Raw genomic sequence first — 21,212 nt, 5'->3', positions numbered from 1 at the left:
AAATCATTTTTCGAGTTTCCAAACACACCATTAGCGAATTAGGGCTAATTAATTCCATGATTATAAAGGGATAACTTTTACTTAATATTATCGTTCTGGCGATATCTATTGTAATCACTCTACCTCCCTCTCTAAAAAGTAGTTCATTTAGGGAATGAGATAACTTTTACATAATATTATCATTGTGGCGATATCTATTGGAACTACTCTACCTCCCTCTCTAAAAAGTAGTGGCAAATTCTTATTCGCTTATCGACATCGCATCATTTGAGGGGGACAGAGGTGTCATTTGAGCACAAGTTGCTTGACGATATACGGACTTAATAATACTGATTATATATGCAATTCTGCTATGTAATAACAAGTTATTTCATGCAAATTGTTTATTATAATTTTTCTATAAAGTACTATTTTTATGCTTGAGTTCATAAATTTAATATATTGAGTTCATCATTGTGAAGAACTAAAATTTTTACATTGTTATCTTCCAATCTACTATTTATTAAAATGATATTTAATTTGTGGATCAAATTTGAAAAAAAAAAATCAAATAGTTATATGTCCATGTTTAAATTGAAAGTCGATGAAGAAAATTGGTAAAGATCAATAGTTAGTTAAAAATAATTTATGATCCAATTGAAAGTCAAAAGATATAAATTGGTAAATGATAATAGTAAACATTTCAGGAATTAACTATTTTGGACTTGCCAAGTACATTGCTTAGATGGCTTCCTTTGAGGGAAGGTCACAAGATCGAATTTCGAGCTAGAACAGATACTACCTTGTAATAAAGTCAAAAGTATTTTAAAAAAAAACTATTTTGAACTCTTTATCAACTAAAAAACTGTATAATTTTTGAATATCCTAATAATCAATTCTATTTTTTTCTTAGTACAAATATCAAATTGTACTATTCAGATTTTATTTGATTTTTTTCTTTCTCTAATCTAATATAATCTAATTATATAACGAGAGAGACGGAGATGGAGATGAAGTGAAAATAGTTATAATTTTGGTGGTGAAGCTCAACTTTTACCATGATTTGTTAATCTGTGAGTTACGCTTTACGCAATTAAGGATCTGAGAAGTGATCTTTGAGGATTAATCTGTGAGTTACAGTTACGCAATTAAGGATCTGAGAACTCATCTTTCCTGAATCCTGAAAGCTGATCAGGAAGCCATGGCCGACGCTGCCGAGCCGCAATCGTCGACGCCGTCCGCCTCTTCTTCACCAATTTACATGATCCACACAAGACGTGAGCCCTTTGAGCACGGCCTTCTCCCCATTCCCAAGCTCATCTTCACCGACGGCACCCAAACACTGGGCCCCATCAAGGACAAGCTCTTGTCCCTCGCTTCCAAGTCTAACCGTCGCGTCCAATCGCGACACATTTCCGATGTCCTCCAGATCTCGCCTCAGCACGCCCACCTCCTCCTCGACACTGTCGCCGCCGTCCTGCAGTCCGAAGATGACCCCATCGTCACCGCCACGCCCTCCGAGATTGAATCCGTAGGCGTCAACGTCTTCGATTTGGTGGTGTTTTTGTACATCCAGAGCTACAAGAGGTTGTTTCCCAGGGGGTATAAGGACTCCGCAGCTGTAGCCGATGTTTGGCCTTCCACTTCGGCTTTCGATGGCTTCTTATCTGCCCTGTCGCCGATGCAAGTAAGCATCTTCATTTATGGTGCTTTTGTTAATTCATCACTCTGCTTTTTATTGGAAAATGAAAATGATGTTCTGCATGGAGGACGCGAAAGTATTTCTTCTTGTAGAAATATAATCATATGATATGCCTTACTATTTTTATAACCATGAAACGCTATTCCCGTTTATCATGTGGATTGATATTCCAAAAACATGTATGCTTAATTAATGCTTGCATTCGTTTGATATGCATTTCGACTAACTATAATTGGCAATTTTGAATATTTTACCTGGTTTAAGAGGCCCATGGCCTAATCTATTTGCATAAAATTGTAAGTGAATTAATGACTTGCCTTGTTTTCTTTTTGGTACATCCGAGGAATGATCTACCTTGTTGACATCACTAATAGATACATTCTTGTGCTTTAAAATTTTAAACTCTTCTGGTTTGAAGCCACATCTGCAGTAATTATCTTAAAATTTGTTTAATGTGTGTGTTTCATTTCAAGCCTTACTTGGCTATCTGATTTGCCACGATAGTCTGTAGTGTTCTTTTGTTTGTATATTTAGTTGAATGTGTCTGCTTCTTTTGATACATGGTTTGAACTTGCATTTCTAGTTCATATTGCACTTTTGGTTGTACATTTTGCGTTTCAATCACATAGGTACTTAACATAATAAACTGATTTTAACTGATTGCAGCTAGTGCGCAGCAATAGTCGTAGGTTCATGCCGTCACAGTCTGATGAAGAGGCTCATCAATTATCCTACTTACAGAAACACTTGGGCAACATTCTCTCTCTGTTGGCAGACCCAATTGGAGGAGGGGCAGAAGAATCATTGGTTTGTGAAATGTGTACTTTATGTTTTAATTCTGCTTCTGGCTTATGATCTATTATGCATACTTCAGAATTAAGTGGATCTCTCTGCAGTCCTGCAAACCACTGGTACTTTGAAACAGCGATACCTCGAGGACAGAAAAGGATAAAATTAGAGAGATGTTGAGACCTGCATCAAGATATTGCCATGTGCTGCTAATGTACTTATATGAAACCCAAGTTTCCATTTCTTATCCATCCATCCCACACAACCACTGTTGTTGAGGGGAGGATCTTGTTCAGATCTGTTTGTTATAGTCTCTGCTATAAACTTGTTCAATCAAAATTCTTTCTACATTATATCTGGGTTGTTGATTGAAGCTTAATTCTTGAAAACAGTAAAATTTCATTTGTTTCCATCATAACTTGCTGTTATATTTTTTATTTGTGCCCTCTCAAGTTAATCATATTCTGAAATGCTAACTTATCAATTATCCAGGTGTTATCAATGGAGAAATTTGATCATCTTGGGTACCTACTCTATTTTGGGGAAAAAGGATCTGAGAAAATTCCACTGAGCCAGAATGCTCCATTTTTTGCAAATTCAGATCCCAACATGCCCGCTGCTCCAGTTCCAGCTGCCCTTGTTCATGACTGGCTTCTTCAAAATATTGCTTCTGCTTTGGAACGGATAACTGACAAAGCATCTGTCAAGGAAAATGGACCAACCAATGCCTCAGATCAGGATATTTCAATGGCTGATGTCTGTATGAGTCCAGCAAAGGCATCTCTAGGTTCTCGAGGTCCAAACTATATCGAGGGGATCTCTAAATCATCATATGTAAGACATGCAAATGATCTGAATGGCTCAACTGTAAAAGTAAGTTCTGAATTATTTGAAATTACTCTTAAATTAGACTATGACTAATGGATTGTTTTTCGGAAAATGATTAATTTTTCAGAAAATTGTATTTTTTTCTGTTTGGTTTATTTTAAAAAACATAAACTATTAATTATTTTAATGATCATAATAATTACGGAGTATTATTTATATTAAAATAAAATTATAAATTAAAATTTATAATAGTTATAAAGATTGACAATAATTATAACAAAAAGATGTAAATAAATAAAATTTTACTTGTAAGTTATTATAATAAAAATAAATACATTAATTGATAAATATAATAATTCTGAATTAAAGAATTTGGAAAAAAATTACCTCTTTTTTTGGAATGTGGGCTAGTGGGCCAAGTCAGGCCAAGATTTTTATTGTTTGGTATGGCCTAGCCCAATCCATATTTTAATTTTGGTCATTGATAAATGTAATAAGTATAAACTAAAGAAAATGGAAAAATCTTAGGCTAATGGGCTAATGGTTTTTTAATCTTTTGGGCTAATGGTTATTACAAAAAAAAAATCTTAGCCCAAACCACAACTCAATTTTCAAACAAAAAAATACTTTATGAATTTTCATTCCTTTTGTTTTTGTTTTTTTTGTTTTTGTTTTTTTTCCCTTTTGCTGTTCTTTTCTATCTTCGGCAGGTTATTAATTGCAATGAATCAGCTATTTATATACTAGCACCTTTGAGATATGCAACAGTCTATGGATGCTCGGATGCAACTATCTTTCTTGGAGCTGTTGGCAAGGTAGCTTTATGGATTTGAGAAGTTCTCTTCTTCATATATCGCAGTATCATAGCTTATTTCTGAATTGAATATTTGATAATTAAGGAGAATCACTGCTGAAGGTTTATTTTGCATGTCTTACCAGCTTGGGTAATGAAATAGTCATTCACTCAACCATTGAAAAGTTACCCGACTGTATACTTTAAATATGCTCAATACTATGCCGAGTTTTCAAACATTTGTGATTTCTCATGTCAATGTAGGACATTGATGTCTGTATGATTTCTGTTGGGCTGTTTATGAAGTATAGCTTCATAATGTTCACAATGTCTTTTGATGTACAGTAGTAGCATTAAATTATGTTGATGGACTTTTTTATTGTGCATGTTATCAATGTAAAGTTTTTGACAATCAATTATATTTTCAGGCTGTCAGAATTGAGCACTGTGAACGTGTACATGTCATTGTGGCGGCAAAACGTATCTGTATTGCCAATTGTCGTGAATGTGTATTTTTCTTGGGAGTAAACCAACAACCCCTTCTTGTCGGTGATAACCATAAATTGCAGGTGTGTCAGTTTTGTTATGCTGCATGAGGTTTTGGCCAAGTGCCTAGATTCCACCAAGACTTGCTTTTGATCATATGTGATTGATTATGTGGTGATCAATTCTTGGAGTACATGGTTATACCTTTTTAATTATTTTGCATTTGATTTCTTCCTGAGAAGATTTGCAATCTTGTGTAACCTCTTTTTCATGTCGATCACTGTATTAGGTGGTTCCATATAACACATTTTACTCACAATTGGAAGAGCACTTGAAGCAAGTTGGTATTAACCCTACCATTAACAAATGGGATGAACCTGTGACACTTGGAGTGGTTGATCCACATGATTCGATTTCACATCCTGCTGGTGTCTCTGATGTCCAAACTGAATCTGCTACCCATTTAGACCCTGATCAATTCACTAACTTTTTGGTAGGTTCCTACTTTCAGGTGTACAAGACTTGTTTTCCCTCAAATGGTTTATAATTCCCAAATCCCAAGTTTTAGTTGGTTATTGTGGTGTTCTTAAAGCTTTCATAAGTTGCATGGAACTCAACTCTTTATATTCTCACTGCTGCTTTTATTTGTTATTTTTACGGTTATATATTATGCTTCTTTTTTCACAGATTCCTAACTGGATCGAGTCTGAACCATCTGGGAAGACAAAAGACAACCCTTTTCCGTTGCCCGATGCATACAGGGCTTCTCAGCAGAGAAATGTATGAACTAGGCCGTTTCTTTCTTGTTAGGAAAATCCCACAATTTTTCTTTTCTCCATAAAATTCTTCTTTGTACTTTGAAGTTTGTTCACTTTCTTACTCAAATTGTCAATTTCCCTTAAATCATGCTTGCCCTTATTGACCTTTTCAGCACAAGAACTTGGTTGAGGTTAAGCAGAGTTTGAAGGAAATTGAGCTTGAAGACAACCGGAAACGAGAATTAGCCAATGCTCTGCATGCATGCTTTAAAGAGTGGTTATATGGTAATGGTGGTGATATTATTAGCATGTTACCTTTTTTATATCATTTTCCTAGTATCAATGTGCAATTGGTAACTTGTTTCCTTTTCATTGTTTTCTTTTATATGCACATGCTTGTAATTTAAATTGGCCATTTTCTTTTTCCATTGTTTTCTGCTTTTACTTATAAAAAATAACAATAAAAATTTCTTAAAACCCACTAACCCCAACTTTTTTAAAATAATTTGACAGCTTCAGGAAATATCCGGCAACTATACTGCCTACAAGGCGAGTAGAAATTGTGCGGTGATGATCTGCCATGACCGAAAGGAAGGTTTTTCAAATTTGACTCTTAACTTCCATTTTCAGATTTTGCCATTTTTGGTGGTGGAGTGGAAGGTAGCATAGGAGGGAGGGTGTGTGTGCTACACAACACTTTAGGAAACTAGTTCATCTTCATCCCATTATAAGTTGTGCAGATTAATATTAAGATAAAATCTGCCAACTCAGTTCTTTTTAAGTGTATTCGTTCATTTCATATTTTTGTATAAATCCAAGACCAATTTGGTGCAGTTGAAAGTCGTTCATTTCATATTTTTGTATAAATCCAAGACCAATTTGGTGCAGTTGAAAGTTTTCTAATTTCTACTACAAAGATGATTATATTGTGCTGGAAGAATATCATTTTGGATCTGTGAAGAAATGCCTCAGCAAATAGCACCAGTGAGGTCTAAGTATAAAAATTACTTGGAGCATCTATTCATGTACATAACATAATAATAATAATAATAATAATAATCACTCAACCGTGTTGACACCACCTGTTTAAATTGTATTAAGAATCCACCCAAGAATTGCTAAAAACAGTACATTTGCTCAAGGAAACTTCTATTGTCGGTACAATCATATATGTATATGTATATGTAGTAAAATCTGAATTATATGTTGTAAGAGAGTATTTTAGTCACAAAAGAAGCATCATGATCATGATGATGATGAGTTTAGGCTACTCTTGGCGAGCCAAAGAAACAGCTTGAGGTGGTGCGGAATGATCGCTCATAGCCCTCAACTTCACCTGCTTCTGCAACCTGTCTACTACCTCCCCCAGGCTGCTTGTTTAACACACCCTTCAGCCACTCCACCATTTCACTCATTGCCGGCCGCATCTCCTTCTCAGCCTGTTAAGTTTCCATCAAAGCTAGTGTTGGTAGGGAAGAGTAGCACAGATGATAAATACATTCATTTATAATGCAATGCCATTACACATACATACCTGTATACAGAGTGAGATTATGTGAGCAAGACGCGAGAGAGTCTTGGAAGGGATTGTTCTTGACATGGCTGGATCGACCATCTCTGCAACACACCCCTTGTCATGAAGCCTGAATGAAGCCCATTCCACCAACGACTGCTCATTTCCCGGCCTTGAGCTATGCTCACAACAAAATCAATCTGTCATCATTTAGATAGAAGCAGCTAATGATCAAGAATATGCAGAAGCCAGCTTGTTCTAAACCTGTCAAATGGCTGTCTTCCTGTTAGGAGTTCAAGAAGTATCACCCCAAAAGCGTACACGTCTGCCTTCGTGTTCCCAAATCCCCCTTGGTCATGTTCAGGCGGGACATAGCCACTATCAGATATAGCCATCTCAGAAGCCTGCTTGGGGATGGTGATTATCAAATACAGAAATTAAGTATAATGTTCTCACAGCAGGTTGTAAAGTCACAAGCATATACCTTGAGTTTAACATTGTTTGTGGTCAGGGGTCTCAAGTTGACCAATCCACAGTCAGAAATCTTAGGCCTATTATCCTCATCCAGTAAGATGTTGGCAGCCTTCAGGTTGTTATGCGCAATCGGAGGCACACAGGAGGAATGCAAGTAACTGAAATCAAACATGGAATACACAGTTATGCAACAAGGCATTGCACTAAAAGTAAGGGATTCGATGTTGTGCAGCACTTACTTCAAAGCACGAGCTGTGCCAAGTGCAATGCGTAGTCTGAGAGTCCAAGACAAAGGTACGAATCCAGTATCGTGCAGAGCATCCTGAAGAGAAACACTCCTTACATACTCATACACAAGAAGGTGCTGCCCATACCCCGCACAGTAGCCAGAGAGCGCTACAATGTTGGAGTGCCTCAATCGCGATGCAGTCCTAACTACATCCAAGAAATTTTCTTCTTCTTGGAGAGACAATTCTACCGTGTTGATATTCTTCACAGCAAATGTCTTGTAAGATGAAACAACGAGTTGAGTTAGTTAATTTCATAGTTTGCTTTGCTGATTTATGTACAATAGAATAGTATACCTGTCCATCCGGGAACTCTGCTCTGTAAACGAAACCAAGGGATCCCTCTCCAAGAAGGTTTTCTTCACTGAAGTTATTTGTTGCTAATTGGAGCTCTGATATTGTATAGGATTTTGCACATATTGGAGCTTCGCATGTATTGACAAAGCTCCTTCTGGACGTCTTCATAGTTCTGGTGGGAACCGGTGGTAATTGCCATGAAGATATAAGTGGTGGAGAGCTCATTTGTGATGAGTATCGACTGTCTTCTTTAACTGTAGAAGAGCAGTCTGTGGATCAAAGAAGACAAGAAAAGCTGTTTAAATATCGGTACTTGAAACTCAATACGCACAGAATTCAAAAATGGATTCAATAATACCTAACCTTTAGTAAGATAATGAATACACTTTTCAGTGCATACTGAGCCTATGAGAATCAGCTTGCGAGATCTATGAATCCGAACAACAACGAAGAGTGCAGCACAGATTGCCAAAAGAGAGGCTCCGATTACCACAGCAACGAGTGCCCCAGATCTTTTTCCTTTGGACTCTCCTCCTTTCGTATGAGAAGCATAATTCTTCTCAATGGTGGTGCTTGACTGCATAGTTGGTGGACTACTGATATTCTTCTTAATGGCACTTGACTGCATAGTTGGTGGACTACTGATATTCTTCTCACTGGGCATCACATCCAGAGGGAAATTCCAGGGCGAATAGTTTCCTCCCCTGTCAAATCTATTACCCCCAATCCTGATTGCAGATAAACACAGGTAAAGACTGAAGGACATTCTATGCGTAAAATTAATGCAAACAAAAAGGATGCAATAATAGTTTACCATAAGTTTCTTATCTTTTGAAAATTTTCTGGAATTACACCACTGAAGTGATTATCTTGGATATTCCTGGGCGTAGAAATATACGTGAGGATAGAAACACAATGTGAATTCAGAGAACTTCAGAGACAATACACAAACTCACAGGTCTTTCAGTGAGAGCCCAGACAAATGAATAACTGATCCAGTGAATGAATTGCTCTGCATGAATCTGCAGTAACACCTCACAGTAATTTAGCTTTTGAAACTGAGGACAGTTTGGACAATTGTGATCAAAGAGAAGGAGCGAAGACTTACAAGCTCGTCAAGTTTTTCAGAGCTTTAAACGAACTAGGTAGATCACCTGTGAAGTTATTGTGTGATAAATCCCTGAGACATCAAGTTTTAATTGTCACTTGCAGATACTGCTATTTCCTGATTAGCTTCAAGTTTTCAGCATTGAATTTATAATCAAATCATGGGAAACAGATAAAATCCCATACATCTGTTTCAGATTCTCCATGCTGCCAAAAAAATCTCCTAAAGCTCCAGATAACATGTTGTGGCTTAGATTCCTGCGAGAAGATTACTGATTAAACTTTGTAATCACGAGCAACAAACAACCAGTAGAGAATCTGCTTACAGCTGCTGGAGATGTTTCAGACTAGTCAAGGAACCGGGAATGCTATTGCTGAAATTGTTGCATGCCAAAATTCTGAGTTTTATTCCAAAATAAGAAGGTAAAATAGACTCATTAGTTAAGTGACCATATTTAGATCCAAATTTACCAGCATCATTTCACAAAATGACTAAGCAAGGATGTTTATCTTACAAGTGTGTCAAATTATGAGGTAACTCATAAGGGATTTCGCCTTGAATGTTATTGGAACTAAGCTCCCTAAACAAAAGAAACAGCAAGTATCGAAATCAATAAATAATGATGATCTGATTTAAGTATTGAACTGCTAGATTAACTTACAGCTGCTTCAAGTGTTGCAGATTGGAAATCTGGAATCCCAAGATACCAGTGAGGTTTAAACCTTCAAGTTTACTGCCATATTTTAGAAGAAAAAATGGTAACTGACCAGATACTGAATCAATTATATTCAAGAAAGATAAATTATATTGCACCACATACATTTGAACCACTGATGACCCTGAGCATCCTACTCCTGTCCATAGTTCCTCGCACGGATCACCGCCCTCAAGTCTCCATTTTATCAATTGTGGTGGGCTGTTAAAGGCTCTGTACATCTCTCTCAGAGTTTGAGCTGCCACAAATGAAGATACAGTAGTCGGATAAAGGCAAAGTAACAGTAATCCCAGTTCAAGAACTTCACAAATTCTTGAATCCCCAAATCAAAATTTTATCACAGACTTATTTAACCAAATTCTGGAATCCCCATATCAAGAATTTGTATGAATCAATCAGGTACCTTCAATGTCATCAGTGTAGGCCCAGGCTTGAAAAGCCAGAAGAACTGCCATGAAAATACATTCAATGACGCAGAACCATTTGAATTGCATTTTGAGGAATAATATGAAAGGTGAACGTACTCGAGATTCTTCAATTTCACCTGAAAACACACAAAAATTCATCAGAATAGCATTGCACTGTAACAAATCATCCAAATTCAACACTTAAAATCACACAATAATCAAGTAAATTATCGAATTCTGGGACGAAATCTTCAACAACGGCTCCAAAACAAAAGAGAGAGAGATATATACATACAACTCGCGCCCATATATGTAAACACACATTTAAACGCATATCTTCACGTGTGCATAAATGCATAACACATGCATTAATAGATGAATGAATGCAGCAAAATGCAATACACATTATCAATCAAACTCAGTGATTTAGAAGTTGCAGATACTACAAAGAAGATGTACTTTACGCATGCAGAAATTGTATCAAGAAACAAGTTTATATGGATATGCGATAGAAATGGGGATTCTGGGTTTTACAAGACGCAGAGAGAGAAGAAGACGAAGAAGAAGAAGGTCTTCGAGTCAGTAGCCAAGTCAGCTGATTGACGGTTAGGCCGTTATATAGACACGTGCCCATTTTCTTTTCGTTTTTACCCTTTTCTTTTTTAAAGGCTAAAGCCGGTCCGTTCCGGTCCGGGTTTCAACTGTTTAACAGAGCCGCTGGAGTTCCTCTCCCAACTAGAAGCTCTCTGCAATGGCGGAAGGAGAAGAAGAAGATTACATGGGAGACCTCTCCCAGTTTCTACCTCCAGAAGCCTCTCTACCTTCTAAAAAGGTCAGCTCCTAAACATGGCTGTTTCCCAGCATTATATGTTTATATTCATTCCATCTACATATTTCTTGGCAATTCGAAAAGAATTCTATGCCCAATTTGATGGAAACAATTGCTTCCGGAGTTGAGGAAAGTTGTTTTGATCTCAGAAGTTTCGAGTTTGCGATTGAGAATTAGGGTTCTGTGTTGAAATTATTCAACTATCTAAACCCTAGAATTAAAGGTATCTAATTTCTTAATCCTGAAAACAGGAATGCCGGTTTTGATTTTCTATAAAAGACTGGTTTTCTTTTCATAGGAGAATCAAAAGAGTTCCTGTCAGAAATAAATTTGATACTTCAAAGTTTTGGTTTACTTCAATTACTGTTCATCTCTGTTGAAATCCTTGAGATTATGAGGAATCAGAAGCCAACTTTTCTTTTGATTTTAGCATTTTCAAATCTAAATCTCTGTGCCTTGCCTCCCCAACTCCAAACTCCTTTAACTCTCCAGGTTTCTAACAGTGAACCCGTGGTTTCAAATTCTACAAACAAGCGCAAACCCCTAAGCTGGCAAGAGCAAAGAAAGCTCAAACGGCAACAAAAGCAAGTTGAAGAGGATCAACAAACTCTGTCCAACTTAGAATCGGCAATTCCGCAATCAAACATTGGGTTCAAAATGTTGAAACAAATGGGTTACGTTCCTGGCTCAACGTTAGGCAAGGATGGCTCAGGCAGGGCTGAACCAGTGGCTCTGGAAATTCGAAGGGGCCGTGCTGGCCTTGGGAAGGAAGATTCAAGATTAGAGAAGGCAAGGAAAGAAAAAGAGACACTTGAAATCGAGAGAATGAAGGAAAAAGAACTTTTGGTAGAGTTTGAGCATCGCCAAAAGGAGAGGTGGAAGGGAAGGAGGATTGTTGTCAATTTTCACAAGGCCGAGGCTGTGTTAGCTCAGTTGGAGAATAGAGAAGTTGTCGAGGAGGATAAGGAAGAAGAGGAAGGAGAAAAGGAGGAAGAGGAAGAAGAAATCATCACTGAAGAGGTATTTTCTTCTCTACTATCTTTATACAGACTAAGCACAGTTTTTCTTTTCTGTTACAACATTTCTTCATGTTATGGTCAAAATGGGCAACAAAAGTGTTTTCTTTTGGCTAGTCAAAAGTTTCCAGTCAGATGGCTGCAGGCACAATTAGGAAGCTTTGATTTTGAAAGAGCCAATGTCATTAGTTCAATCTACCACTTGCCTATTCTGCTTAAGCTTGCTAACTATGGATGTTGTTATTGTTCAACTTTTTGAGCAGGATTTGCTGAAGATATTGATGAAATTGAGAGATGAATATCATTACTGTCTCTTCTGTGGATGTCGGGTAAGTAGTATTGTTGTAACTCTAGGGCGAGTCAAGGATTCATTTGTATGAATGTGAATCTGGAAGTTGGGGTTGAAATATCCAAGTGAATTTCTTCTTTGCTTGTGAGCTATTCATCTTATTTTGTTGATGTGGATCTTTTGGCAGTACGAGTCTTTGGAAGCACTTGTGGATAACTGCCCTGGAATAATGGAAGAAGACCACTAGACAACCGGTGCCCGAACTCTCTAATGTCTTGAAGGGTGGATCATGGATGCATTCCATGGACACTAGAGACTTTTTTGTTTCACTCCTCAATTCTGATGATGGCTCTTTGGCAATGAAATGAGGGAGTGTTTCAAGTCTGATCTAGACCATTCATATGAAGCCTGCTTCTAAGGGTTAATGAATCCAGATGAAGCCATGGAAGGGTGGACTCTGAAGCTACTTTTGCCTGGTAAATCAACTGTAATTCTTAATTACTAACTTTTTGAAGTTGAAACCGCCTTGGAATTTGTCTTCCTTATAGTTTTATACAAAGTTTCTATTTAGATTATCATCTCATACAGTTTGAAATGTACAAGAAATTTGAAGACAAACACACAATGCAACTTTATTTAGTGCTTCATGAAAGTCAGAGGAAGATAAAGTCATCTTAGAAGAGCACAAAATAACACTCCAGAATAGCAAATGCAAGTATCTAACAACATAACAAAAGATGAAACTTTTGTAACACACTTGTGTTTCAAACAACATTCAGAGAGTCCAGTGCACATTCTGGACAGAAGAATCATAACCCGTCGAGTACTCCATTCCCATGTATGCTCGTCCAGTTTGTTGATGAGCCATCATCTCGAGCTCACCAGAATAGTGACTATCAGGAAGGATCTTATCTGAGCTGGTAGTGGCTTGATTGCCTTTAAAACCCCATGGACTTGAAGAAAATTCATTGATAACGGCAGCATGGGAACCGGATGGATGAACAGCAAGCGTTCCATCAGTGTTAAGTAAGCTATTAACCCCGAGACCAGAGGGTTGTTGGTTTCTCGAGCCCCAGGGCTGATTTGAGTTTGACAGAAGAGAGAGAGCACGGGTGGAATCCGAGACCCCATTGAAGTATTCTCCACAAGGACTGGGATAAGTAGCCCTAGCAGCAGCATCCGAACCTAGCAAAAGAAGCTTGGGTGGGGGATCTTCAGAGTTTCTCTGCCATGGTTGTTGAAGAAAGTTCCCCACGCCATTGGTACTTGGCCGCCATGAGCCCTTACCACCCGGATATGGGTATGAGGCGAAATCCATCACAAAGTGGCCATTGTTTCCTGTCATTGCAGGCATAAAGATCCAAATGCAACGAAAATGCTATTATGGGACATAATTATGTATGGAATATGGATGAGTCTTTGATCAACTAACCAAACATTGAAGAAGAAAGAGTCCCATAATGTGTGGACAATATGGATCCAAGTGGGGGCTTCCTACGACGCTCATTATGACCAGCCAAACGCCTACGGCAGCTCCTTTTTACTTGATCAAATTCACTCAATTGATGAAACCTGGAAATTCACTACCTAGAAGCTACTAATACTCCGAGGAAAGAAAGCATTTTATTTTGCTCATTCAATCATAATGACATACGTTTCTGGTTCGGGTTCTTTAAGGACAGAATCAAACAAATTAGCAAAGAAATTATAATATGCTGACCTGCTGCACTGCTGGCAGAATCTCTGTTCAAGCCCAGAAACAATGACCTTAGGAGACTTGGAGTGCATACCACAAACTTTATGCTTTGAGTAATAAGCCTTAAATTCACTCAGATCTGCCTTGCACCCTTCCACCTGGCACCTGGGTGGCTGTCCGCCTTGCGCCACCGCGCTCCTCCCTCTCTTGGCCGGCAGCGACGACCCACCACTCCCACCACCCGCATCTTCAAAGTAGACTTTTTTGCCGAACTTCAAGCCGTCGGATGAGGAGTCGGCGGAGGTAGAGGTAGAAGAAGAAGAAGAACCCAGTTCCATTTTCCAGTTGCAGAGCCCATTCACCACATCTTTTTTGGGTCAAATCATTGAAATGCAGAACACTGACACTGTACAAGATAAATGCACAAACCCCATGTATATACACGAATGGTGGAGGTTGAGAGGAGAGAGAGAAAAGAAAAGAAAAATAAAAAGCAGAGATGTGACAGGAGTGGGGCCATATCGCCAGTTTGGGGGTTTGTGTACTAATCTCTCACTTCTTAGAGCATCCACATCAGTTGGGGAGATTTGGGGGATAATGTAAGAGTGATTAGGAAAGAGGGTGTGGGAAGGGAGAAAAAAAAAAAGAAAAAAAAAAAACCAAAATTAAAAATTTTAAAATAAAAAATGAAGGTAAACAGACGCGTCAGGCGCGCCAGTCGTCTCCGGGCGCGTGCAACGCACGCGCCCGGCTTTTTCTCCCCAACTGCGCGTAACGCGCTTAAGCGCGCTGAACCTTCTTTTTTTTTTTTTTTTTTCCTTTTTTCTGCCATTATCTTGGCATTTGCAGGAGGATTATTTTTGATATTATCTTTGCTTCCCATCAGTTGAAGTGCATATTAGTGTACTATTATCTCCCTATTATGCTTTGGTGTAGATGCTCTTAGAGCATCCACATTAGTTGGGAAGAATTGGGGGATAATGTAAGAGTGATTAGGAAAGAGAAGATGGGAGGGGAGGAGAAAAAAGGAAAAAAAAAAAAAAGGAAAATGAAATTTAAAAAAAAAAAAAAATAAACTGTAACTGTCAGGCGCGCCTGACGCGCCTAGCGGGCGCGTGCACTGCACGCGCCCACTATGCCACGCGTGGCTGTCACCAGTGGTGAAAATTTTGACTTTTTGTGGTGGGTCTCACCACTTCTGAAATTTCTCTTCACTTGCAGGACAAATATCTCTCCAAATAATCCTACCCCACATTTGTTATTATCCCCTCCCAAGTTTAATGGTCTGACATTAACCCCTCATTCACCACTGGTGTGGATGCTTTTACTCTCAATTTTTATTCACTCTTATAAATTCTTGATGTAAACACTTTTTTAAAATATGTGAAAATATATCATCATTAATTAATTAATTTCAGAGAGTAAAAGTGAAGGAATACGTTTATTAGAACTCGTTTGTGTTCTGCTCCGAATGTAGTTAACTCTCACTCCACAACTTCTCGATTATTCAAATAATAATGGAGGATAGTGGCACAGAAACCGCTAATCCTATGTTTTGAGTTCTGTGAGTTTTGACCGTTGCAAACAATAGTAGTGGGTTAACTTATTAAAATTTTCATTTACAAAGACTCTGTTTGGCAAAACTAGCTGAAAAGTTATAAGTTAGGAGCTAAAAGCTGAAAAGTTATAAGCTCAAAGCTGAAAATTGAAGAGCTGTTAAGCTAGCTGTTATGATTGAAAATGTTTGGTAAAATTAACTTTTTGATAAGCTGATAAATGTAAAAAGACTAAAAAGAACATTTTCATACAATTTAAATTAGTTTGTTACATATTAAAATTTAACATTTTGAAATAAAACTATTAGCATTATCATGATCTATCATCTCATAATGAAGTAGCAATATTGTTGCAAATCTCATAATAATAATAATAATAATAATAATATTTGCGGTGAAAGTTGCGGATAAAGAAGAAGAGAAAAGAGTTTTAATTGGTAAGGGTAAATTATGTCATTTTTTTTAAAATAATAAGGATAAATATGAAAATAAAGTTAGGAAGTTAGGAGCTTATTTTGAAACGCTATATTAGGTAGCGTTCTAAAATAAGATCTTATTTTAAGCTAGGAGCTTATTTTTGGAACATTACCAAACAGAGCTTATAGCTTATTAATAGCTTAAAATAAGCTATAAGCTCCTAAATAAGCTCTACCAAACAGAGCCTAACACATTCGAGTTGGGTGAAATCTTGCTTACAATTCTCTTTAACATTTGTTATTATGTTTAAAGATGATAATGAACATGAATTTATCAAAATTTTTAATATCTATACCAATAAAATAGAGGTATAATGGTATCAAATTATGCACGAAATGCCCAATGAATTAAAAAGATAAAATAGGGGTTTTCCAGATAGTCAAAGGTAGTCAGTAGTCACCAGCTTCTTGCCTTCCATTTCTAAATCGTACCTGTATGTCATTTGGAGTTGATTGCATGATTTTAGAATGTTTAATAATATAAGTGTACTTTTTTTTTTTTTTTAATTTAGTTTGTATTTTTGCATTTGTTGATTAATTTGACCACTATTTTCAAAATAGAGTATAATTTTTGAAGAAAGTTATATATATACCGCACGGGAAGACCTGTTCTATTTAGGGGTGTGCAAAACCCGAAAATTCCGACCCACCCGACCGACCCGAAACCCGACGGGCGCATCCGTGCCGCGAACCGTATCCGAATACCCAACCCGAACCGAGGCTACGCTATTAGACGGATGCAAGGGGTTCGGGTGGGAGGCATTAAACGCCACCCGAACCCGTCCGATTACCCGACTAAACCCTAGGGTTTTTTTCCGCTATATAATACGATGTCGTTTGGTGTATGTATATATATCACTCATTTCATTGAGCGCAGCCGAGCTCTCAGTTCACTCTTGACTCTTCTAGACTTCTCTCAATCTCTCATCTCTCGACTCTCGTTCTCTCTTTCGCTCTGGTCTTTGAGACTTTGAGTCTTAGACTCTTAGTGTCTTACTCTCTAAGACTCTGAGAGTCTTCGTCTCTGTTTGTTAGTCTAGTGGAAGCCCTATTCGGAGACTCGGAGTAGCGACTGGCGGAGTGGTGGAACGGTGGAAGCCCTAGACCCTAGTCCGGTCACCGGAGTCTGGTGGAACTGTGGAACGGTGGAATAGTGGATTCGAAGCCCTTTGTTCTCGAGGGATTAAATCTGAGAAACGAAGTAATTACTAAACCCTATTTACATTTCCGTTATAGATTATTGTGTATTTGTCTTCTTGATTAGGGTTTCTAATTTTTATGATTATGTGGACTGTGATACTTGTAAATCCGTTGAGAAGTTCCGGATTGCATGTCACTAGTCCTTTGAGTTTGAATTTGTGAATTGTGTGATTAGGGTTTCTAATTTGTAACGTAAATATGTGGACTCACTGGACTATGATACTTGTAAATCCGTTGAGAAGTTCCGGATTGCATGTGAGTAGTTCTTTGAGTGTGAATTTGTGAATTGTTTGATTAGGGTTTCTAATTTGTAACCTAATCTGTGGACTCACTAGACTATGATACTTGTAAATCCGTTGAGAAGTTCCGGATTGCATGTCAGTAGTTCTTTGAGTATGAATTTGTGAATTGTTTGATTAGGGTTTCTAATTTGTAACCTAATCTGTGGTGGAAGCCATACTATCCTAGCCCCTTGCCAGTTGCCACTATGTGTTAAATACTGAAATCCATATAAATGTTAAGCATGATGGTATTTGTGTGGAAGCTATATATAAATGTGGGAGTGTGTCTTGTACTCATGTGTGACTGAAATCCATATAAATGTGGGAGTGTGTAACTGAAATCCATATAAATGATGAGCATATAAAGTAGCATACACCTACTTAGCTTGAATGCCTGATTATGGATTTCATTGTAAATTGTAATTTGTAAGTTGTTAGTTACTTAGTTGTAAGTTGTAACTGTGAAAATGTGAAATTGTAAGTTTATGGATATGTGACCCTTAAATCATTTATGTGCAATTCTGCATACATGATGAAATGTTCAATTCACTGAATTCTGCCTGTTTAACACTTTAATTGATACATGTGTGTATGTGACAAAGGCCATTCTCTGTTGATGATTTTGAATGAGTGATTTCCCATTCTGTGTCACTGATACTTTCCCCTTTTTAGATGGAAAGTGTTAGTGGTGTAGAGACTGTTACTGGTGTATCTGGAACACAACCTGAGTTGGAAGCACCTGCTGTAGAGACTGTTACTCCTCAGTCTCAGCAGCCTTTGCCTCCACCTGTTCCAAAGAAAAGGAAAGAGGATGAATCCAGGGCTCCTTGTTGGGATCACTTTGAAAAGATCAAAGACAGTGAGGGCATTGTCATCAAAGGAAAATGTATATATTGTGCAAAAGTGTATTGCTGTGAGAGCAAGAAACATGGGACTTCTTCTCTCAGACTTCATGTGGTAAACTGCCTTAAAAATCCTCACTCTAAGGAGACAAGGCAGTCCCTACTCACATTCCAACCTGCACCTTCTTCTGTTGGAACTCAAAGTAGTGAAGGAACTGAAGGGGTGTTGGGTACTTGGGTGTTTGATCAAGACTTGATAAGGAGAGCCTTAGCTGAGATGATTATTTTAGATGAACTTCCTTTTATGATTGATGAGGGACAGGGTTTTAGAAAGTTTGTTTTAGTTTGCTGTCCTAGGTTTAAAATCCCTTCAAGATGGACTATCAGTAGGGACATTTTCAAGATATTTTCTTATGAGAGGGTCAACTTGAAGAAGTTTTTTAGGACTAGCAGTCAGAGGGTAAGTATCACAACTGATACTTGGACCTCAGTCCAGAGAATAAACTACATGTGCATAACTGCACATTTCATTGATAGTGAGTGGAAGCTGCAAAAGAAGATTATTTCATTTGTTCCTATATATTCCCACAAGGGGGAAAGTATTGCAAAGGCTTTAGAGAGTTGCCTTTTGGACTGGGGTCTAAAATCAGTGTTTAGTGTGACAGTAGATAATGCTTCCAGCAATGATACTGCCCTAGGATTCTTGAAGAAGAAGTTGGGCTCTTGGGGTTGTACTGCTGTTAGGTGTAAGTATTTGCACATGAGGTGCATTGCTCACATTCTTAACTTGGTGGTACAGGATGGGTTGAAAGAATGTGACAGTTCTGTTAAGAAAGTCAGGGATGCTGTTAGGTATGTGAGGAGCTCACCTGCTAGGTTGCAGAAGTTTAAATCATTAGCTGATCCAATTGGGGTGGAAGCTAAGAATTCTCTGTGTCTAGATGTCCCTACAAGGTGGAATTCCACATATATGATGCTTAATACTGCATTACTGTTTCAGAAGGTATTTGAAGCCTATGATGATCATGACAGTTCATTTAAATCTGATTTGGGTGGAAGTGTACCTGATTTCTTAGATTGGGAATCCATTCAATCTTTGGTTATGATTCTAAAATCTTTTTATGAAATGACTGTTAGGATTTCTGGATCATTGTATGTGACTTCTAATACCTTCTTCTCTGAGATTTCTGATTTGTCTTGCTTGTTGAAAAATATGGAGGAAGCTACAGAAGATAGTGTTAAACTGATGGGTAAAAATATGAGGGCAAAATTTGATAAGTATTGGGGTGAGCCTGAAAAAATGAATTTTTTGATATTCTATGCAAATATCTTAGACCCCAGGGACAAAATTGAGTATATGCCCATTCAGTTTAACCAGTTATATGGTGAGGACAAGGGTAAAACAATGTTTGATAAGGTGATTGTTGGCCTTAAGGAGTTGTTTGAAGATTATGTTGCATGCTTCCCTGTCCAGTGTGTTGAACAATCTGAAAAATTTTCTCCCTCAATAACAATATCTGATTCAGTTTCTGTTGGGAGACCTCAATCATTACTGAAATCTCAGATTAAGAAGCAAAAATTGGTGAGTGGGGATTTGTCTAGGAAAAAAACTGAGTTGGAAGTGTATCTCTCTGAGGTTATTGTGGATGAGGATGATTCATTTGACCTTCTAAGATGGTGGAAGCAACAATCTGAAATGTTCCCTGTCTTATCTAAAATGGCAAGGGATATTCTAGCTGTTCCAATATCAACTGTTGCTTCAGAATCAGCATTCAGTACAAGTGGAAGGGTACTTGATGCTTTTAGGAGTTCCCTAACTCCTAGAATTGTTGAGGCATTGGTGTGTGCACAGGATTGGCTAAGGTTAAGCAACCAACCAATCTCAATTGAAGAAAATATTGAAGATGTTGAAAGGATTGAGAAAGGTATATACTTCTAACTTCCAGCAATGATCTGTTTAATTGTTTAAGTTTTAATTTCCATTTTGTTTTTGTACTGCAGAGTTGTGCTGCACATCCAGCACTGGAACTGGAATGCCTACAATTGTTGTATGTTTACTTATTTACTTATTTGATTTGTGATTACTTATTTACTTATTTGATTTCATGATAAATTTATGCCTCTGTATCAGTGTATCATGTATGTGTATCAATGATTCAAATCAATGTCCCTCGTGAGGCTGGGAAGTTGAAACTGGAAATTGGAAAGTGCTCATGGCTAGGTAACATTTTAAATGTTGCTGCCATTGAGCTCAGGTATCAGTATAAGTACTGACTAAATGTCTAAATGTAACTTCTGACTTCTGACTCACTATACTTATAAGTTATACCTGTATAAATGTTCATTATTGTGCTATGATGATGCTTCAACCATGTTCTCTGAATATATAGAATTGGGTTTGGTATGTTGCCTTTGAAGTGTGGTGTTTATGCCATACTCATTGAGTAGTGTGCCCCCAATCCTAACTTGATATGGAAAAAAAAGCTATCTGAGCACTCTTTTAGTCTTTTACAGTTTCAGTTTGTGTGATTGTGTTATTTGTGTCAATTCTAACTAACTACAAATGTTTTGAACTTATTGTGTTTTTATGTGTTCACTTATCAGGAAGAAGAATAGACATAGAGTACTCTATATTATATTAATCATATATTCATATATTGCTTTTGGAGTTTTGGATATCTGGCTTTCTTTTGCTCAATGCCTGAAACATGAAAGCTGAATGCTGATGTGCTGATTGGAGATTGATGCAGTGATGCTGTTGGAACTTGTCTGCTTGCTATGAACAATTAAAATTCTCATTACAAGTTTTAATTTTGTAACTTGTAAGTTGTAACTTGTAAGCTAATTTGCTGATTATATGTAAGCTAATTTGTATAAGTTTACTTATGTTA

General features: G+C 37.5%; 5 protein-coding genes across 9 annotated transcripts; 3 read left to right on the top strand and 2 right to left on the bottom strand.

The window, feature by feature from the left end:
• Nucleotides 1–946: 946 nt before the first annotated feature.
• Nucleotides 947–6,299, top strand: LOC109162184 (TBCC domain-containing protein 1-like). Of its 2 annotated transcripts, none has more exons than XM_019310917.1 (9): nt 947–1,659; nt 2,341–2,488; nt 2,963–3,343; nt 4,009–4,113; nt 4,520–4,660; nt 4,867–5,070; nt 5,265–5,357; nt 5,509–5,620; nt 5,849–6,299. In XM_019310917.1, the coding sequence occupies exons 1-9, from the start codon at nt 1,181–1,183 to the stop codon at nt 5,890–5,892; spliced, it is 1,707 nt and encodes a 568-aa protein (XP_019166462.1). In that variant the 5' UTR covers nt 947–1,180; the 3' UTR covers nt 5,893–6,299. The 2 variants fall into 2 exon arrangements, with proteins under 2 accessions (XP_019166462.1, XP_019166461.1); XM_019310916.1 differs by having other exon boundaries at nt 948–1,666; nt 2,348–2,488.
• Nucleotides 6,300–6,476: 177 nt separating this feature from the next.
• LOC109162183 (protein STRUBBELIG-RECEPTOR FAMILY 2) lies at nt 6,477–10,628 on the bottom strand. The gene is made up of 17 exons (XM_019310915.1): nt 10,596–10,628; nt 10,133–10,273; nt 9,835–9,967; nt 9,676–9,747; nt 9,529–9,594; nt 9,340–9,411; nt 9,200–9,271; nt 9,015–9,086; nt 8,863–8,928; nt 8,721–8,786; nt 8,270–8,634; nt 7,907–8,175; nt 7,562–7,827; nt 7,333–7,480; nt 7,113–7,252; nt 6,870–7,026; nt 6,477–6,774 (listed from the first exon to the last, which is right to left on the bottom strand). Exons 2-17 carry the CDS (start codon nt 10,221–10,223, stop codon nt 6,598–6,600), a joined length of 2,232 nt encoding a protein of 743 aa, XP_019166460.1. The 5' UTR covers nt 10,224–10,273; nt 10,596–10,628; the 3' UTR covers nt 6,477–6,597.
• Nucleotides 10,629–10,809: 181 nt separating this feature from the next.
• LOC109162062 (G patch domain-containing protein 11) lies at nt 10,810–12,848 on the top strand. 3 transcript variants are annotated; one of them, XM_019310716.1, is made up of 4 exons: nt 10,810–10,968; nt 11,458–11,985; nt 12,245–12,310; nt 12,458–12,848. In XM_019310716.1, exons 1-4 carry the CDS (start codon nt 10,888–10,890, stop codon nt 12,515–12,517), a joined length of 735 nt encoding a protein of 244 aa, XP_019166261.1. In that variant the 5' UTR covers nt 10,810–10,887; the 3' UTR covers nt 12,518–12,848. The 3 variants fall into 3 exon arrangements, with proteins under 3 accessions (XP_019166261.1, XP_019166260.1, XP_019166259.1); XM_019310715.1 differs by lacking the exon at nt 10,810–10,968 and having other exon boundaries at nt 11,330–11,985; nt 12,458–12,552; nt 12,615–12,848; XM_019310714.1 differs by lacking the exon at nt 10,810–10,968 and having other exon boundaries at nt 11,330–11,985.
• A 32-nt stretch (nt 12,849–12,880) lies between these two features.
• Nucleotides 12,881–14,416, bottom strand: LOC109162061 (squamosa promoter-binding-like protein 9). 2 transcript variants are annotated; one of them, XM_019310713.1, is made up of 3 exons: nt 13,991–14,416; nt 13,703–13,842; nt 12,881–13,608 (listed from the first exon to the last, which is right to left on the bottom strand). In XM_019310713.1, the coding sequence occupies exons 1-3, from the start codon at nt 14,302–14,304 to the stop codon at nt 13,046–13,048; spliced, it is 1,017 nt and encodes a 338-aa protein (XP_019166258.1). In that variant the 5' UTR covers nt 14,305–14,416; the 3' UTR covers nt 12,881–13,045. The 2 variants fall into 2 exon arrangements, with proteins under 2 accessions (XP_019166258.1, XP_019166257.1); XM_019310712.1 differs by having other exon boundaries at nt 12,881–13,614; nt 13,991–14,414.
• Nucleotides 14,417–18,151: 3,735 nt separating this feature from the next.
• Nucleotides 18,152–21,040, top strand: LOC109161684 (zinc finger BED domain-containing protein RICESLEEPER 2-like). The gene is made up of 4 exons (XM_019310174.1): nt 18,152–20,246; nt 20,323–20,373; nt 20,453–20,576; nt 20,926–21,040. Exons 1-4 carry the CDS (start codon nt 18,152–18,154, stop codon nt 21,038–21,040), a joined length of 2,385 nt encoding a protein of 794 aa, XP_019165719.1.
• Nucleotides 21,041–21,212: the final 172 nt, after the last annotated feature.

This window comes from Ipomoea nil, unplaced genomic scaffold (genome assembly GCF_001879475.1).
Source record: "Ipomoea nil cultivar Tokyo-kokei standard unplaced genomic scaffold, Asagao_1.1 scaffold2926, whole genome shotgun sequence".
NCBI lineage: Eukaryota > Viridiplantae > Streptophyta > Magnoliopsida > Solanales > Convolvulaceae > Ipomoea > Ipomoea nil.
Note: the sequence above shows the minus strand (reverse complement) of the source record. Positions and strands in the feature narration are given on the sequence as shown.

What these genes read in the sequence shown, in the direction of transcription:
- LOC109162184 (XM_019310917.1), top strand. Translation starts at nt 1,181, where the DNA reads ATGGCCGACGCTGCCGAGCCGCAATCGTCGACGCCGTCCGCCTCTTCT. An exon ending in TGAATGGCTCAACTGTAAAA is followed by an intron (nt 3,344 to 4,008) that starts GTAAGTTCTGAA and finishes TATCTTCGGCAG; the next exon opens with GTTATTAATTGCAATGAATC. An exon ending in ATCAATTCACTAACTTTTTG is followed by an intron (nt 5,071 to 5,264) that starts GTAGGTTCCTAC and finishes CTTTTTTCACAG; the next exon opens with ATTCCTAACTGGATCGAGTC.
- LOC109162183 (XM_019310915.1), bottom strand. Translation starts at nt 10,223, where the DNA reads ATGCAATTCAAATGGTTCTGCGTCATTGAATGTATTTTCATGGCAGTT. An exon ending in GGAAGACAGCCATTTGACAG is followed by an intron (nt 7,027 to 7,112) that starts GTTTAGAACAAG and finishes TTGTGAGCATAG; the next exon opens with CTCAAGGCCGGGAAATGAGC. An exon ending in TAATCTCACTCTGTATACAG is followed by an intron (nt 6,775 to 6,869) that starts GTATGTATGTGT and finishes GAAACTTAACAG; the next exon opens with GCTGAGAAGGAGATGCGGCC.
- LOC109162062 (XM_019310715.1), top strand. Translation starts at nt 11,359, where the DNA reads ATGAGGAATCAGAAGCCAACTTTTCTTTTGATTTTAGCATTTTCAAAT. An exon ending in AAGAAATCATCACTGAAGAG is followed by an intron (nt 11,986 to 12,244) that starts GTATTTTCTTCT and finishes CTTTTTGAGCAG; the next exon opens with GATTTGCTGAAGATATTGAT. An exon ending in GTCTCTTCTGTGGATGTCGG is followed by an intron (nt 12,311 to 12,457) that starts GTAAGTAGTATT and finishes ATCTTTTGGCAG; the next exon opens with TACGAGTCTTTGGAAGCACT.
- LOC109162061 (XM_019310712.1), bottom strand. Translation starts at nt 14,304, where the DNA reads ATGGAACTGGGTTCTTCTTCTTCTTCTACCTCTACCTCCGCCGACTCC. An exon ending in TTCTGCCAGCAGTGCAGCAG is followed by an intron (nt 13,843 to 13,990) that starts GTCAGCATATTA and finishes GTGAATTTCCAG; the next exon opens with GTTTCATCAATTGAGTGAAT. An exon ending in TCTTTCTTCTTCAATGTTTG is followed by an intron (nt 13,615 to 13,702) that starts GTTAGTTGATCA and finishes TTATGCCTGCAA; the next exon opens with TGACAGGAAACAATGGCCAC.
- LOC109161684 (XM_019310174.1), top strand. Translation starts at nt 18,152, where the DNA reads ATGGAAAGTGTTAGTGGTGTAGAGACTGTTACTGGTGTATCTGGAACA. An exon ending in TGTTGAAAGGATTGAGAAAG is followed by an intron (nt 20,247 to 20,322) that starts GTATATACTTCT and finishes TTTGTACTGCAG; the next exon opens with AGTTGTGCTGCACATCCAGC. An exon ending in AATGCCTACAATTGTTGTAT is followed by an intron (nt 20,374 to 20,452) that starts GTTTACTTATTT and finishes CCTCTGTATCAG; the next exon opens with TGTATCATGTATGTGTATCA.